Raw genomic sequence first — 15,016 nt, forward strand, 5'->3', positions numbered from 1 at the left:
CATAAAAAAATCGTAGAAGCTACAACAGTTCTCCTGACCACTTCCAACAGCCTCGCGGAAGTCACCACTCTGAGCCCATGGTTTGAAGGCACTGCTCTATTCAATGGACATGCATGTTTGTAAATGATGGCTATAACAACAAAATGTGAAAACAAACCACCACACGAAAGATAATAATCATGCACAAATATGTTGACAGTGGACACGTTTCAAATGTTTACAATTCTGTAACATTACGCTATAATTAAGGGTGGAAACGTGCCCACTGTATTGAATTTCTATTGGCCATAGCTATTAAGGTGCACTGGCTCATTTACCTGGACTATTGCCTCAAGGCTACTTCTGTTGTTCCAGGTGCAATTAGTTTGTGGGTGGGAATTTTTTTTAACTTTATAAACAGTTCTTCTCTTAAGGCCAAGCCTAGTTTTATAGCCGACCATAAACTTTAAAAAAAAACTATCTCTATGAGACAATCTTAAGATTCAAATCAAGATTATATACAGTTATCATAATACAATCTTAAGATTCAAATCAAGATTAAATACAGTTATTATCATTCGGCGACTGACCCACATGTTGTGTATAAAATGCACAATCCTTCATCCTGTGTGTTCTGTAACTAGCATATTAAAAGCATTATCTGTTTCACGTGGCACTCAATCAGGATTACTGCTTGTGCATAACATTTTTTTAAAGGTGTTTAAAGTCAAGGTATTTGTGAATGTCATTGGTAGCCTACATAACGTAATTTCTCTATATATTTTTTTATTTGATGGCAGTTTCAGCTGCACGTGAGGTACAGTATTCTTAAATGAATATAAACCTCAGTTTATCACATACAGCATTGCTGAGTAGCTCACACGGCTGACTAGCAGCTCACATTATCAAGATTCTTCAGCAACTGCGGCATTATTAAGATTAATAGACATGTGTGAATTAATGCCATTTTATATTTTTGGTGTAACCCTTGACTACTCAAAACTTTTGGGAATTATTAGATACAGATAACAGGAAAGAACCACCCTAATGTCTGTTACGAGTGCCTCATAATGCAGTGGAGCAGTGGGACAGTGATTATCGCACTGCACTATGAACCTGGGCACTTCAGTTCAATCCCCAGCCGTGGCTTCATACATCACTGGCAAGTAGTGATATCTAAACAGGGCCTAGGCTTCCGCAATCACTAACGCGCACGAACCAGTGGGGTCAACAATGGTCAAACGACCCCCATGACCGAGTGGTGCGTCCTCAAGATGGTCTTCATCCATTAGTGGTGTGACAAAGAGCTGTAGATTTGTATGCATTCTTATACGTAAAAATACAATGTTACTGATGAGAATAAGTATGGAGTGAGCCGATATTATTCTCTACGGTAACGTGCAATTGGCAACGACATGTGAATGTACAGACATTTTTGTGAATCCATATTGCGATGATGACTTCCTCATACTATGTGGGTAATGGGGGAGTTATTTGACTTTATTTCACCACACTAGTCAGTGCGGAATGGGAGTGCACATATTTTTTTTCATTTTACCCAATGAACACTGCGGTTAATGGCCACAAGTTTCCCAGTGGTTTTTGAAGAGCTTCTGAACAAGCCTCTAAACTTACACAGTGCTGCAGTCCTCCCACTTCCTAAGCTTTTACAAGAATTTGGGAAAACACTGTTTTATTCATGGTGCTGGAAATTAACCAAGTGACTTCGGCGAGGGCTGTCATAACAGCCTGAGAGACCTGGCATCTATAATACACGACCGAAACAACAAACGATTTTATTGAAACGCACTCGCAAGTAATTATACCGTTTTGTCTTAGGTGCTATATAAATATATAAATACACACATTGGACGCTTGTGTGGGTTTTGTATAGTATTCCAAAGATCTAGAGTATATTATTTCAAAAGGCCTACATGGATGAACGACACACGCACACATGCAGTATTTACATAAACAGAGGAAAAATCTACCTCCATATGCTCCCAGACACAGTACAGTACAACACTCTGTATATATATTCAGTAGTCTAGACTCGACATTGTATGAAGTTAAATGAGCACGAACAGTACCGTAGTACATATATGTACGCACGTTCAGTATAATTTGAAATGTTTTCATAATACGGAGAACCCGTATGTTCACATGTTTAGAAATCACCACTTAATTAATGTGTGATAAGTGTGCTATCACCTGTGCCCTTGTTGCAACTTTTATTCACTTAAAACATCCCTCAATGTTATGTTTGTTAGAACAACGAATAATAAAGTTCACCCTTGGTCAATCCACTGCTGGTATGTCATGTTACGTGTTTCGTTTGACCATACTTCACCGTGCCGGTCAGTGTTGGGGTTAGTGGAAGTGGAGTGGGGGCACCACACGAGTAACCGGTTCAGACATCACTCGCCACTGACGTTAGCCGCGTCCGGGAATCGAACGTAAGCGGTGAAGAGTTGCGGTGAACCACAGCGCCACGACATTCGAGCCCACATAGTCTGTACCAAATAGTAATAATGTTTCACGTTGTCTTCACGTCGATGTCACTCACCGAGCGATTCAATCAAAACAAAACGTCGCATGTGCCCCTCCGAGCGCCGTGCCTTTAACTTAAATTGCAGCTCATGAAGTTGGGACCGCAACGTACCCAAAACACTGTCGATGGCCATGGGGAAAACTCACGACGCGCAACTTCTAAAACTGATGGCAAACCCAATGGAGTATAAACGGACAGCCCTTTTAAAATGCGTACTAATATAAAATATATATCAATATACACTTCAATTGCTCACATTCCGCCCGTTCAGTGCCAACGACACCAAGTAACATAAGCACCTCGCTAACTCGCAGAGATTAAAACGCTTAATCGGGGTTGTTTTTTTTTTAAACACTCCTAACGCATCGGGATGCTACACACAAAAAAATATCTATATATGCGCCACCGGTTGTGTACGTTTGAAAAGAGAAACTATCAACCGCTAGTGGCAGCTGTTACACATTTAACATTTTAACAGCACACAAAAAGTCCCCGACTCTAGTGGCGGACAAAGAAAGGTGCGTTGCGTGACACTAGCGTAAGACGATTTACAAACACCATGCCCAACTCAGCCAGCCACCCATAGCAGCAGCAGAATTTGCATGCAGCGGTAGCTCCCATGTCGTAAATCTCGAAACTCCACTGAAAAGTTGTTAAAAGTGTTTGCGTGTTATGTATCTTTATAAGTACACGCGCTATGCACAGACACACGTGCGTCTGCGCGTGTGTGTGTGTGACAGACACGCCGTGAAGTCCCCTACATCTGTGTACTAACGTTAGGGCGTGCTGCATCATCAGCATCAACTCTTTGTGCCTCGTGTACTCTGCACGTGTGTGTGTGTACTCGTAGGGAGGTGAGACAGATCGTTTAAAGTATTTGCACGTTGGGAAGTTTGGCGAAGGCAAGCCGTTGTGGTTTTCAAGCCACGAGAGAGTTGTTTTCGTCTGAAATCTCGCTCATCCGCATCTACAACGAGCGCGTTACTTTGCAGTCTGTGATTCCACGCGCTATACTGCAGTGGCTTTAGCTATTCCTAAAACACTTGCTGATCATGTAACACACACACACACGTCTAATATATACACGCTATGCAAGCAGGGCATACAGAAGAACAACATACATGCGTGCAGTAGTTATACAGTACTGTAGTTTATGCGCAGCACGCAAGACTCACGACTGTCTTACGAGACGATTGTCGGCATTCAACTAAAGTAAAACTCGCGTTTCAGACGAGACCGTGCAAGCTGCATAAGGACGGCCAAACTTGCCACAGCCTCTTGCGACCACACACACACAATCAAAGAAATGTCAGAGCGAGAGGGGGAAAGAACGGCACGTTGGGGGGTTTCTTTACCATTGTGAGCAGAGGGTCATATCCAGCTTTGAGGCGATGTCGTGGGCATGCCTCGCGCAGCGCATCCAAGGGCTCGAGCGTGTAGGGACGTTCCCGTCTCGAGAATGGCGATGTTGTTGATGATGTTTGGAGGATGATGTGGAGGATGGAGAGAGAGAGAGAAACAAGAGGAGCGATCCAGGGGGTCCTCCACCCAACCAGCACGGCGCGCGGAGCTGAGTGAGCGGCTGGGGGAAGCTCTCATCCACAGCGCGCGCAGCGGAGCCGGGAGGGGTTCCCCCCCCCTTACGGGAGGAGGGTAGGGGGGGTCGCGACGGACGACGGATTTTCTCAGCGACGGAGCCGGGAGGGGTCCCCCTCCCCCCCTTACAACCCCTTACGGGAGGGTTGGGGGGGGGTCGCGACGGACGACGGATTTTCTCATTGACGGAGCCGGGAAGGGTACCCCTCCCCCCCTCTAACCCCTTACGGGAGGGTTGGGGGGGGGGTCGCGACGGACGACGGATTTTCTCAGCGACGGAGCCGGGAAGGGTCCCGCCACCATCCCCTTACGGGAGGAGGGTAGGGGGGGATCGCGACGGACGACGGAGTTTCACAGCGACTGAGGCGGGCTCAATTTATCCTGCCGGAGCAAACAGCTGTTTGGCACGTACGTGTTTCACGACTGTGTCCGATTTGTTTGGGCCCCGTTGTGTGTGAATGTCATCAGTCTGACAGCACGGCGATAATGATGATGATGGTGGTGATGCTGATACAAATGTTTTACGTGAAGTAAAAAAACGTGTATGTATGTTGAGCTTCTTCCGCACCGAGCGTAGCCAACCCTGCTAATTCGGAGGTGAATGGAAGGATACAAAAAGAACCGTAGATGTGCTTTGAACCAAGTTCGATTGCTCATGCGCGGCTAACGTCAGTGGCGAGTGATATTTTGCCACGCCCTGGTGAAGAAGTTTGGTCTGACAACCCCCATGACTGACACGGTACGGGGAAGCGTTTATCCATCAGTGGAGGAGTTTGGAGTTTGTGACCAACTATCACCGCCACCATCGCCGCTATCAGTAGTATCACGATTATGCGCTGCCGTGACAACACTTCCTCTTCGATGCTGTTTTGGCAACTGAGTCAGATTTTTTGTTATCATAACCTTACCTCAAATTTTGATTTAAAGCTTTCGTGACTGCAGGGATTCATATTCTTGGTTCTTTCGGTAAAGGTTTTTTAAATTATTTTATTGTTTCCCTTCTACGTGACTTTACCGAAAGAACCAAGCATATGAACCTGACCTCATTTAAAGTCAAATGCAGTTTAATAACGTATTGATTGATATATGGTACATTATTTTTATGTTACCAGGTAGGAACCCCAAGCAACGAAATAGATTAAACATACTAATCTGTAAGAAAACAAACTATATTGTCCCTTATACATTTATCGAAGAATGTACAACTTACATTATGAGGATTAGCGTTACAATACAGATGATAGTTGTTGTAGTACTCCTCAGTGTCCACCTTCAGTACGTACAGACATTACATCGGTCTACTGGCTGCAACTCAACCACATTAAGCATATGCATACTGTTGGCAACACAACTGCGTGTGTTGTTCACTATAGGCTAATGCTGTAAAGGCGCAGCCCTGCAATATATTGCTCATGCCACTTTGCCACTGCTGGTGGAAGGGCTTCGACTAGAGGGAGCTCTAGAAAATCCCCACCCCCCCCCCAAGGTAGTTTGGTCTATCCTTCCACACTGGGCAGACATCACGGAAGAGGTGGGAGTAGCCACATTCTAATAATAGTACCCACATAATAATAGTACTCACATTGTAGCCCATTACACCCGGTCTGCCAATTGGCTGAGGTCTGCCTACTATTGCATTGAGTGGGAAGAAGTGGGGCTGGGGGATTTCGGAAACTTTCACCATTGCTTCAACCACCACGCCGGGAGTTTAAACCGGCGACCTCTGGATTGCAAGTCCAGTGTGTTCACCGTCACACAATACCAGCAGCCGTATTACGCCTGGAAACATTCTAACAGTGTCGTGAAAATACTCATTCTTGCCCAAGTTCTTCATTTTGCACTGCGTAATCTCTGCGCGTTATTCATCGGGCGCGATTTGCACGCGTATCAAAAAAAAGGTCAACTTGCAGCGACTTATTTGTGGAAAACTTGACGGGGATTGTAAGTGACTGATCCCTGTTCAAGCACACACACTCTGTCGTTGCGTTTAGCACCAGAGTCTATAGTGAAGGCGCAATAGACTTTGCTTGTTCACTGCGCACAGCTGGTATTTATTTATTTTCTGGAATAAAACTCATTAAATAGCTATAGAAGTTTTTTTTCTTTTTTTTGGCAAATGACATCCTGCGAAAAAGCCAAGGGCTACCATAAAAATGGGAACAAATCATCCACGGCTGTAAGAATACTGCGGAGTTTCATATGCAGCTTGATCTGTAAAGAACTTATCGTAGTGTGATGTAAAATAGTGTAGTAAAGAATTATACATTTTAGAAGGAATCATGCGAGAATGGCCTATTCACCTACAAAACACACGTAGTTTTGTCCTATATTACACCAGTAAAGTATATGCTTATACCCTGCATAGTTGTTTCAACAATATTGAATTGCATTGCATTTGGTAATATTTTTTTTTATCGTTTGCATTAAAACGCTTGATGCAAGACATGTGTACATTCTGTAAAATATATTTACGTAATTATATGCTTATTTTACAGCCCTTTGGCAATCAACTGCTGGACGATGGCTTCCCCAGACAATGTCCGTCATCTGGGGGTTCTATCCCCAAGCCACCGGCGTTAGCCATGGCCAAGGAATCAAACTCAGGTCACCGCGGTCATTGTGCAGTTTCACCAACCGCCGAGCCATAGGAACATGTACACACGTGCAATTAAAGTTGTATGTGACAGCACATGCCATGGGACCTGTGTCACTCATATTCACTCAAGATTGTCACTTTTAGCTGTAGCAACCCTTCAGGCGTCCCCACTACAGTACCTGGCCATGCAGGGCTTAGGGGTAGTGGCTGTGAGCTCTCTCTGGTGCCAGGAATGAAGTGGCTTCCACGCTCTCATGCATAACCTTCTGATTTACCAACCCCCAAACACCTTTTTTGCCTTAGATTATGGATCCTTGCTTAACCACTGCAAGACACCACGCTACTTTTTGAAAGAAACACGATGCCATAAGTGTCAAACAAGACACACAAATGCATAAAAGGCACAGTAATTTGTGCATATGCGTAAAACAAATCTAATGAAGCTGTGGAGTGGTTTCGTTATAATTAGGACTCATCAATACAGTCGAGTCACCAATGCTCACTGCTGCAGTCTGCTTCTGGGACCTCTATATGTGGAGTCTGTCACATCCACATTATGAGGCTCATTAACAAGACACCATGCAGCATAACCTGGATATAATGACGCCTTATATATTATATAGGCTTACACTGGTGGGGGGAATTTAAAAGAACCTTCTGATGTAAGGTCACTTTAGATAGAGAAAGCACACATGGCCTTTTGCCAGGGGTGTGCTTATACCCAGATTTGACAGGACCCGTAAACTCCAATCCCAAATGTCTTTGAAATATTACCATCTCACATTATTGGGTTTCCATTTAAAACTAATTATTGCACAAGTTGCATGAAAAACATTGATACATGAGAATGTGTACTTGCAACACAAATAATACAATTTAATGTTCTTAACGTTTCGTTAAATAAACTACCTTAGGACGTTATGTATGTATGTTGAACTTCTTTCGAACCATACATAGTGAAGAAGATTTAATCTTAAATAAGCCTAAAGTGATGGATTCTGTCCGATTAGAGACAGCAATGATTGGGCGCACTACTGTAAATCACCATCATAATCAGTAGCCACGATCTATCCACTGCTAGATGAAGTGCTCCTCAATCCATTGCCGTCTTTCGCAGTCAAGCAATGCGACAAATCGAGATCCTACACGCGAGCCATCCCTCTATCTCCTTCTCTGCAAAGGCAAGGTAGGCATAATGAGATTTGGTATTCATGTCTTTAATGCTGCCTCAACCATTTAGATATGTCGAAAAACACATGGGTGAGAACACTGACTTTTCAGAATTGCAGGTGAAGTAGCATCGCATCGCATGTATATAAATTGTTGAGAAAGATCATTGGGAACAGAATCATGGAATATTTAGAGAACCAACCAACATAAGCAAGCTGGGTTTTGGAAAGGTTTTTTTTTATAATAGACCACACACATATTATCCATGAATTATATTCTTGCAAGATGTTTTTTGTAAATATATCACGTAAATCGTGGTTGTATTTCATACTTATTGCAAACCCAGTGATATTTTGGATGATCCACTGTGCTCAGTGATCATGTATAATTGCATTTCCGCAATACGCTTTCAGTAATTCAGTCCGTCCGTACTTTACAAATGGCAAAGAAACAAGCGGCCAAAACATACACTTTCAATACGGACGTTGTTTTCAGCAAAAAAATAAGTTTGATGTATGTGCAGTGTTTACATAGGACTCTGTGGTCCTGGCAAAACCTAACAAAAATAGTTTTCCTCTCCCACATTTGTCATCCTGGATGCCGATTTCATCCAAGTTATCATTGGTTACAATCTTCGCAGCACTAATTTGTGGGCTATACATTTTCCAGCTGATCAGATTAAATCCAGCGGAGATAGGTCATTAATGCTGGGGCCAGGCGGCAATTTATTACGCACAGGGAAAAATGCTGAACAGCCTGTAGCAACGGAAGATTTTAAAGCTGAGGTTTCTGTAACCTATTATACTGCATGCTTCCACGAGTAATTGGGCACACCACAAGTTTAAAGATCTTGCATCTACAATACTTTTCCTCCATTTAATGTCGTTTATGTAAACCTTCTCTACAGCATCTGTTTGTAACCGTACTGTACCTCTTCTGTTGCCGCTTCCTTCGAAAAATACTGCAGCGCAATCCAGCTCTTCTTATCAAGCTTTTCTATGACATATGGACTCAAATCATCCCCCAGAGCCCAGTCGGCGATGACTCCTATTATCTGCGGCCCTATTCAGCCTATCATCCACAATTATCCACGCGTTTTTTTTACCCATGGATAAGTGAAGTTCATTAACGAATAACCCCGCAGATGATAGGATTTGTGATGTTTGCCCCCCATATCATCGTCGATAAAAGTTTTACGGTGTGGAGGTGCACGCTTTGTACCATATTAAACAACTTGCTGTAGTCCATTATACAGTCATGTAATCAAAACAAAGATGCATTGTTGCCTCTGTATTTAAAACAAGTCCTGAACTACATGATATTTCAAAGTCACAAGTGAATTCACAGGTGAATTTTAAAGATCAATTTATTATAATAATAATAATAATAATGTACAGCCACTTATCAATCCACTGATGGATTGAAGGTCCCCTCCAGACCGTGTTGGTTATGGTAGTGGTTGTACGACCTTGTTTCACCACTCTGATCAGTGCAGGAGGGGTCAGCTAAAGGAGAGGTTAGTTCGGCAATTACCCACCACTCACGTAAGCCGCGAGTGGAAATCGAACTTCGGTTTCTGAGTGAATGCTGCTTGCAGTGAGCCTATCATTGTGCCACCGCTCCACCGCCCCGGTTAAGTATGTACGTATGTTCAACTTCTTTCACACCATACGTATCCAACCGTGATGATCTGAGGAGCGAAAATAATACTGGTAGGAACGAAGTTGTAAACTCAGTGTACCAGCCTGCAATAGATTAATGTGTCCGTCCGTCCGTCCCCTTTCAAAAGCCCCATACTACCGTATACCGGGAAACAATTCCTCATTTTAAAATGCAATTGTTGTCATTTTTCGGCCCAGCCCTTAACGATTTTGTGATACATTGCTCCAAAATGAGCAGATTTCAGTAAGGATTTCACCATTCCATTCCTATACAGAGGTTAATTTGTCCGAAGAACCCTCAACGATTTTGAGGGCAAAAAGGTGGGAAGACGCTCTCAATTTGCACAATTTTACGTAACAATGTCATAAAATTGCGCAAAATTCCAATGTTCCTACCAGCCCACCCTGCAGGGACCTGTTAAAATAGTTGCACTTAATAATCGCAGATCTGGTTTTCAGAAGTATTAAGACTGCAGAAAGCATGTGAGAGATTAACAACAAGGGAGGTTACAGTTTTGCAATGCTGAAGGTTTGTCAAGATTTCTACATTTTAGAACTCCAGTTCATGCAGATCTTTGGACACAACACATGCATTTGATGGAGCACATATAAGCTTGAATAAGGGTTATGGTTATTATTAGGATTATGTTTGTTCTATACATGAACGTGTTTTTGCATATTAAAGATCTTTGTAAATCATATTTTAATATTTTAGCATTATGTATAGGTAAACATAATATATGGAAGCTATTTAAAGCTGTCAATATTCACTAATTGCATCGGCCGTGCATCCAATTACTCAAAGATCTAAGGGTGATTAATGTACATCATTCGGATTAAACTTTTTTGTAAAATGTCACAGTCAATTACCAAATGCAAATAACTCTCCCACATGTGGAGTTGCCAAAGCACATCGTCTTGAACACACTCGTGAAAAACAGACATCTGTACACAATACACCGTATCGTATTTTCAAATTCACCTATATTTGAGTTTGCAAAAGGGTCTGACACATACGCATAACGCACGCACAAGCGGCAGCTCACTTTGGCAAGCCATACGGAGACTATTGCCGTTCCTGTTTGCTGTAAAGCGTTTCTGTCCCGTCTAGGGCGACTGGGTCTCCCTTTGTATTTACGCGCGACACACATGTGCGTACACATCTCTATCTGTTCTTTGGCAAGGACTACAACATCAAATGCTGGGGCCCCTATAGCGCCATCTGTCATCTGGGGGTCATGTGGGGCTTAGAAGCTCTTTAACCCTCCACCCCCACGCCTCATTGCCATGTCATCCCACTTGCTCTGGACAGTAGGCAAAGTGTCACTGGAACTCACAGAGAGACGCAAGGAGGGGGGGGGGGGGCACATATGATATTGCTGTAACGTCAGTGGCTATCAACCTACGTCCATCTATATATAAGGGAAATCTATATATAAAAGGGAAATCTATATATAAAAGGGAAATATATATAAGGGAAATTTGTGAATATGTGTGTCTGTTCAAAATGTTTAGCGTACTTCCCTACATGTAACAAACTTTAAATGTTGTATTTTTTTCCGGGGGGTCGCAATAATGCATATATTTTGCACGGCAAGCAATTGAGCTGTGACGTCACATCTGCCATGTGACCCGCGCATGGAGAAGCGTAACGCAGTGTGCCTGCTGACGTCACGCAGCCCCCCCCCGCTACCCTCCGCGAGTAAAGTGCCAAACAAATGTGTTGCAGGTCTAAGGCGTTCTTCGCGCAGCATTGCTTTATTATTTCAGTCGTTTACTGCCGTACGCACCCTGAAAGTTGCGTGTGTGTCTGCAGCAAGTACGTGTATGTGTACCTATGGACGCGCGTGTGTGGGGGGGGAGCGGTGGTGTAGTGGTTAGCGCGCTCACGGCCACCACCGGTGACGATTATTTGAACCGTTCCTGGGTCTCCCCTAGGTCGACTCAGCCTAAAAAACGAGTAACTGGTGTGGTGTGTGAACATCGCCACTGGAGAGACAAAGGCGGCCGGGCATAGTGAATTCAAGTCCCGGGGTGAAGCCGGGTAGCTAAAGCTAGTACTTTATATGTCAAACGTGCATTTGTTCTGGACTGGACTCAAAAGAATGTGCGAATAGGAAACGCTCAGACATCACATCCGAATATACGTGTCGTGGCAGTTAGCGGTACGTAGATGTGTGAGGACCACGTCGAGCACGTACTTGTACACACTGTAGTGGACATACCCTTATATATATAAATAAAATATTTGTGTTAAGTAGGATTACATACTAATTGTCTCAAGAACATGATGTTTCTTCCGACTAATCATAATTATAATGATAACGAGGACTAGAAACAATATGAGTCAATGGTTGTTTGAGAACTTCTCGTGTTCAGGAACTTGGCACCACAAACAATGAGAACCCTGTAGGGGGAAGGCGTTGAGGTTGGCCCAAATTGTGGCCGGAGACATCACCCTGACCACTCCAGGTGCTCGTTACGGCGATCAGCAGCGCCGCACCAGACGTGGAACATGATACCAAACCGCACGTGAATTATCCCTTATCTCCGTGTGCGGTGTGAAAGAAGTTCAACGTATACACGTGCATCTCCCGAAAAAGGACAGATTGACGGAGGTCAAATGACATCTGTACGGTCTCCATTGCCTTGTCAAAGATAGAGAGAGCACTGCTCTTTCGCACGGTAAAAATATCGGATAAGAAATGCAATATAATTGGTCAACTCACAAATGTGAGTTCATCCACTCGGGCACCGCGTGCGATTCAGGTGGGCCCGAGTGAGGTCGCTCGTGGCACTTGGAAAGCCGCCCCATCACCAGGAGACCCGGGACCGTGCACCGTCAAGACGAAGGAGCCACCACCGAACGTGTAAGGAAGTGCAAGGCAGTGGAGAAGCAGGAGAGAGGGAGAGAAGCTTCGTGAGTTGAGAGGCTGAAACAGTACGGCGGTGGAGCTGTTTAAAGATGTTCAGAAGATTTGCGGTGGCCAGAGAGTTGAACGTGTAAAGAGCGGCCGGTGAACAATTGGAGGCGAGCGCGAACCCTAGGAGAAGATCCACAAACGGGAAAGGACACCACTCAGGTAACGAGCCCCGTAGTCAACACGTGCTCAAGAGTGACTTGATGACCCCCTCGGTGTTCTTCACTCATTTTCAGAGGGGGAGGCGGTGGGTACTACGTTCGTCGATCGGGGGCCGCCACACATTTGAAACCATTGGAGTTTGACAGCACGATGATGATGTGGGGGGGCGGGCGGGGGGGTATTCACGTGATGTGTATTGCCTGGGGCCGCAACTGAAGCCACCAGGGAATGCCAGTGGCCCGCGGGCCTTGCAATGAAGAGCACCGCTCTAACCACAAGTCCGTGGGCTATCGCCACGATGAAGATATCTCTGTCTGTCTGTCACCTGACGGACAGAGAGCGCTGTCGCCGTGTACGCACCCACGGTGAGAGCGCGTGTCTGCACTTCGTCAGAGTTCAGCGCCGACAGCACCGCCAATGTGCTCTCACGAACGCCCCGCTAACGTCGGTCTGCACTGCACGGGAGGAGGCACCGCGCACAACGACCCTTACAGGCGAGAGAAAGATGCCTGACCTAAGGATGCCGGACTCTGCTTAAAGTCCACTCGTTAATAAGTGCCGCGACTGCTTTGGGCCCGTGGTATAAGGTCCTTGTTACACTTGAGTCGTGCATATGCATTTTACTACTTGTTTGATAGTGGATTGTTTTATCTTGGTTTCTTTTGCATACAGAGCGGTGTCTGATTGACTTGATTTTTGATTGCTACCAATAATACCTTCGTAACAGTATTATAAAGTTGTACCGGACACCGTTTGGATATTAACGACTGGTATTCTGGCTTTTGATAAAGAACAGACTCACTTGTATAAAAGTTGTGTTTCCGTGAACTTTGTTTACCAGTGTGTTCAATCATTCCTTTGCATGCGACAATAGAAAACATATCGGGATTCCGTGGGTTACTGTCATTATTCAATTATACCCTAGACAAGGAAACACCGAAATAATTGACAGTCACCAATTGGAATTACATCATAAGCACGCCCTTCACACACAATGTTGCTTTTATATGTCAGAATCTGTGTGCTCATTAGAGGAAGACGCACATTAAGAGCAGAGTACGAAGTAAATTACATTGGGTACTGAGGTTCCTAACTATGAGAAACACCAGAATTGTGAAAATATAGCAGGGGAAGACATCTGAATACAGTAAGGGAATCGTGTAACTACTGCAGCCAGTTTAATGGCTTTTTTTTACAATGTATTAGGAATATCCCGAAGAACAAGTTTCTGTGTGGGTGTTCCAAACTTTGGAATCATTCCCAAGACTATAACATAACACCAGCAATGTACATTATAAAATAAATAATAATAACTGACTTGCAAACCACAATGAAAACAGTTTATATCTCTCTCTCTCTCGCTAGTGGGATGAGGCAATGGCACAGTGGAACTCTGCAACCTGGGATTTATTCCTGGCCACGACTAACATCAGTGGCAAGTGATATCTGAACGGTCCATCATGCCCCCCCCCCCTCCAAACATCACCAGCACGCACCGTGGATTGACAAAGAGCTGTGTAGATTATGACTCTCTGGTCGATTGAAGTCTCTACGTCTTTGGGGCAAAGTGAATGTTGCGATACGATAGAAGCCACCAAACTTCATTGAGGCTCAACAATGTAAACTGTAGGTTTCTCAAGCGTGCATCGTCTCTTTTGGCTAGCCATCGAACAAAGACGGTCACCGCATCGCGCGCTTTCAGATGCGATTCTGCGGTCGTTTGGAATGCTCTTCCTTCCGTTATTAGGAAGCCACTGGAGCTAAATCGAGATTGAAAACTCATTCTTTAAAACTGTTTTTTTTGTTTAGTTTGTTGTCCTATCCCCCGCACCTCCGATTAGTACGGGTTGGCTTCGTACGGTGCGACGGAACTTCATCACACATACATAGAGCAGTGGATTGACAAAGAGCTGAAGGTTATAATTCTCCGATCGACTGAAGTCTCAACGTATGTATGTTGAACTACTTTTGCGCCGTACGTAGCCAAACCGTGCTAATTTATGTCATTGGGGCAAAGTGAATGTGCAATACAATAGTAGCCCCCCCCCCCACAATTCGCTGAGGCTCAACAATGTCAACTCTAGCTTTTCTCAAAAGCACGCATCAAGAGTGCAATAAGTGCCAAGAAACTTTGGTAGCAGTCTGCACGGCAACACACTTTCATGGCAAGCGTCCCTCGCACACAGCCTCCCGCCCGCCCGCCGGCCCCTCCTTGTGCTGATATTTAGATTCTAAGAACACTCTCAGTGCATTATATGAACCCACCACTTCACGAGAAAACTACAATGGCTTTCAATTAAAAAAAGGTTCCCATTCATATTGAAATCCAGTGCTCTGCAATTGACCGGCAACAAGCTGGCGCTTTGGGGTGGTCCCTCGA

At 44.4% G+C, this 15,016-nt stretch overlaps 1 protein-coding gene across 4 annotated transcripts in view; it reads right to left on the bottom strand.

The window, feature by feature from the left end:
* The window catches only part of LOC116944140 (pleckstrin homology domain-containing family G member 4B-like), a 164,948-nt gene that overhangs the window by 96,196 nt on the left and 53,736 nt on the right, over positions 1 to 15,016 (bottom strand). For 2 of the 4 annotated variants that reach the window (XM_032957608.2, XM_032957607.2), the window contains exon 1: positions 3,886 to 4,151. The exons of the other annotated variants lie outside the window; for them this stretch is intronic. In XM_032957608.2, coding sequence (XP_032813499.2) covers positions 3,886 to 3,888 — 3 coding nt within the window. In that variant the 5' untranslated portion in view covers positions 3,889 to 4,151. Of the gene's footprint in view, positions 1 to 3,885; positions 4,152 to 15,016 lie in introns of those variants that run through there. 4 annotated transcript variants of the gene reach the window in all.

This window comes from Petromyzon marinus, chromosome 20 (genome assembly GCF_048934315.1).
Source record: "Petromyzon marinus isolate PM22_M1 ecotype Great Lakes invasive population chromosome 20, UKy_Petmar_22M1.pri1.0, whole genome shotgun sequence".
Taxonomy (NCBI): Eukaryota; Metazoa; Chordata; class Hyperoartia; order Petromyzontiformes; family Petromyzontidae; genus Petromyzon; species Petromyzon marinus.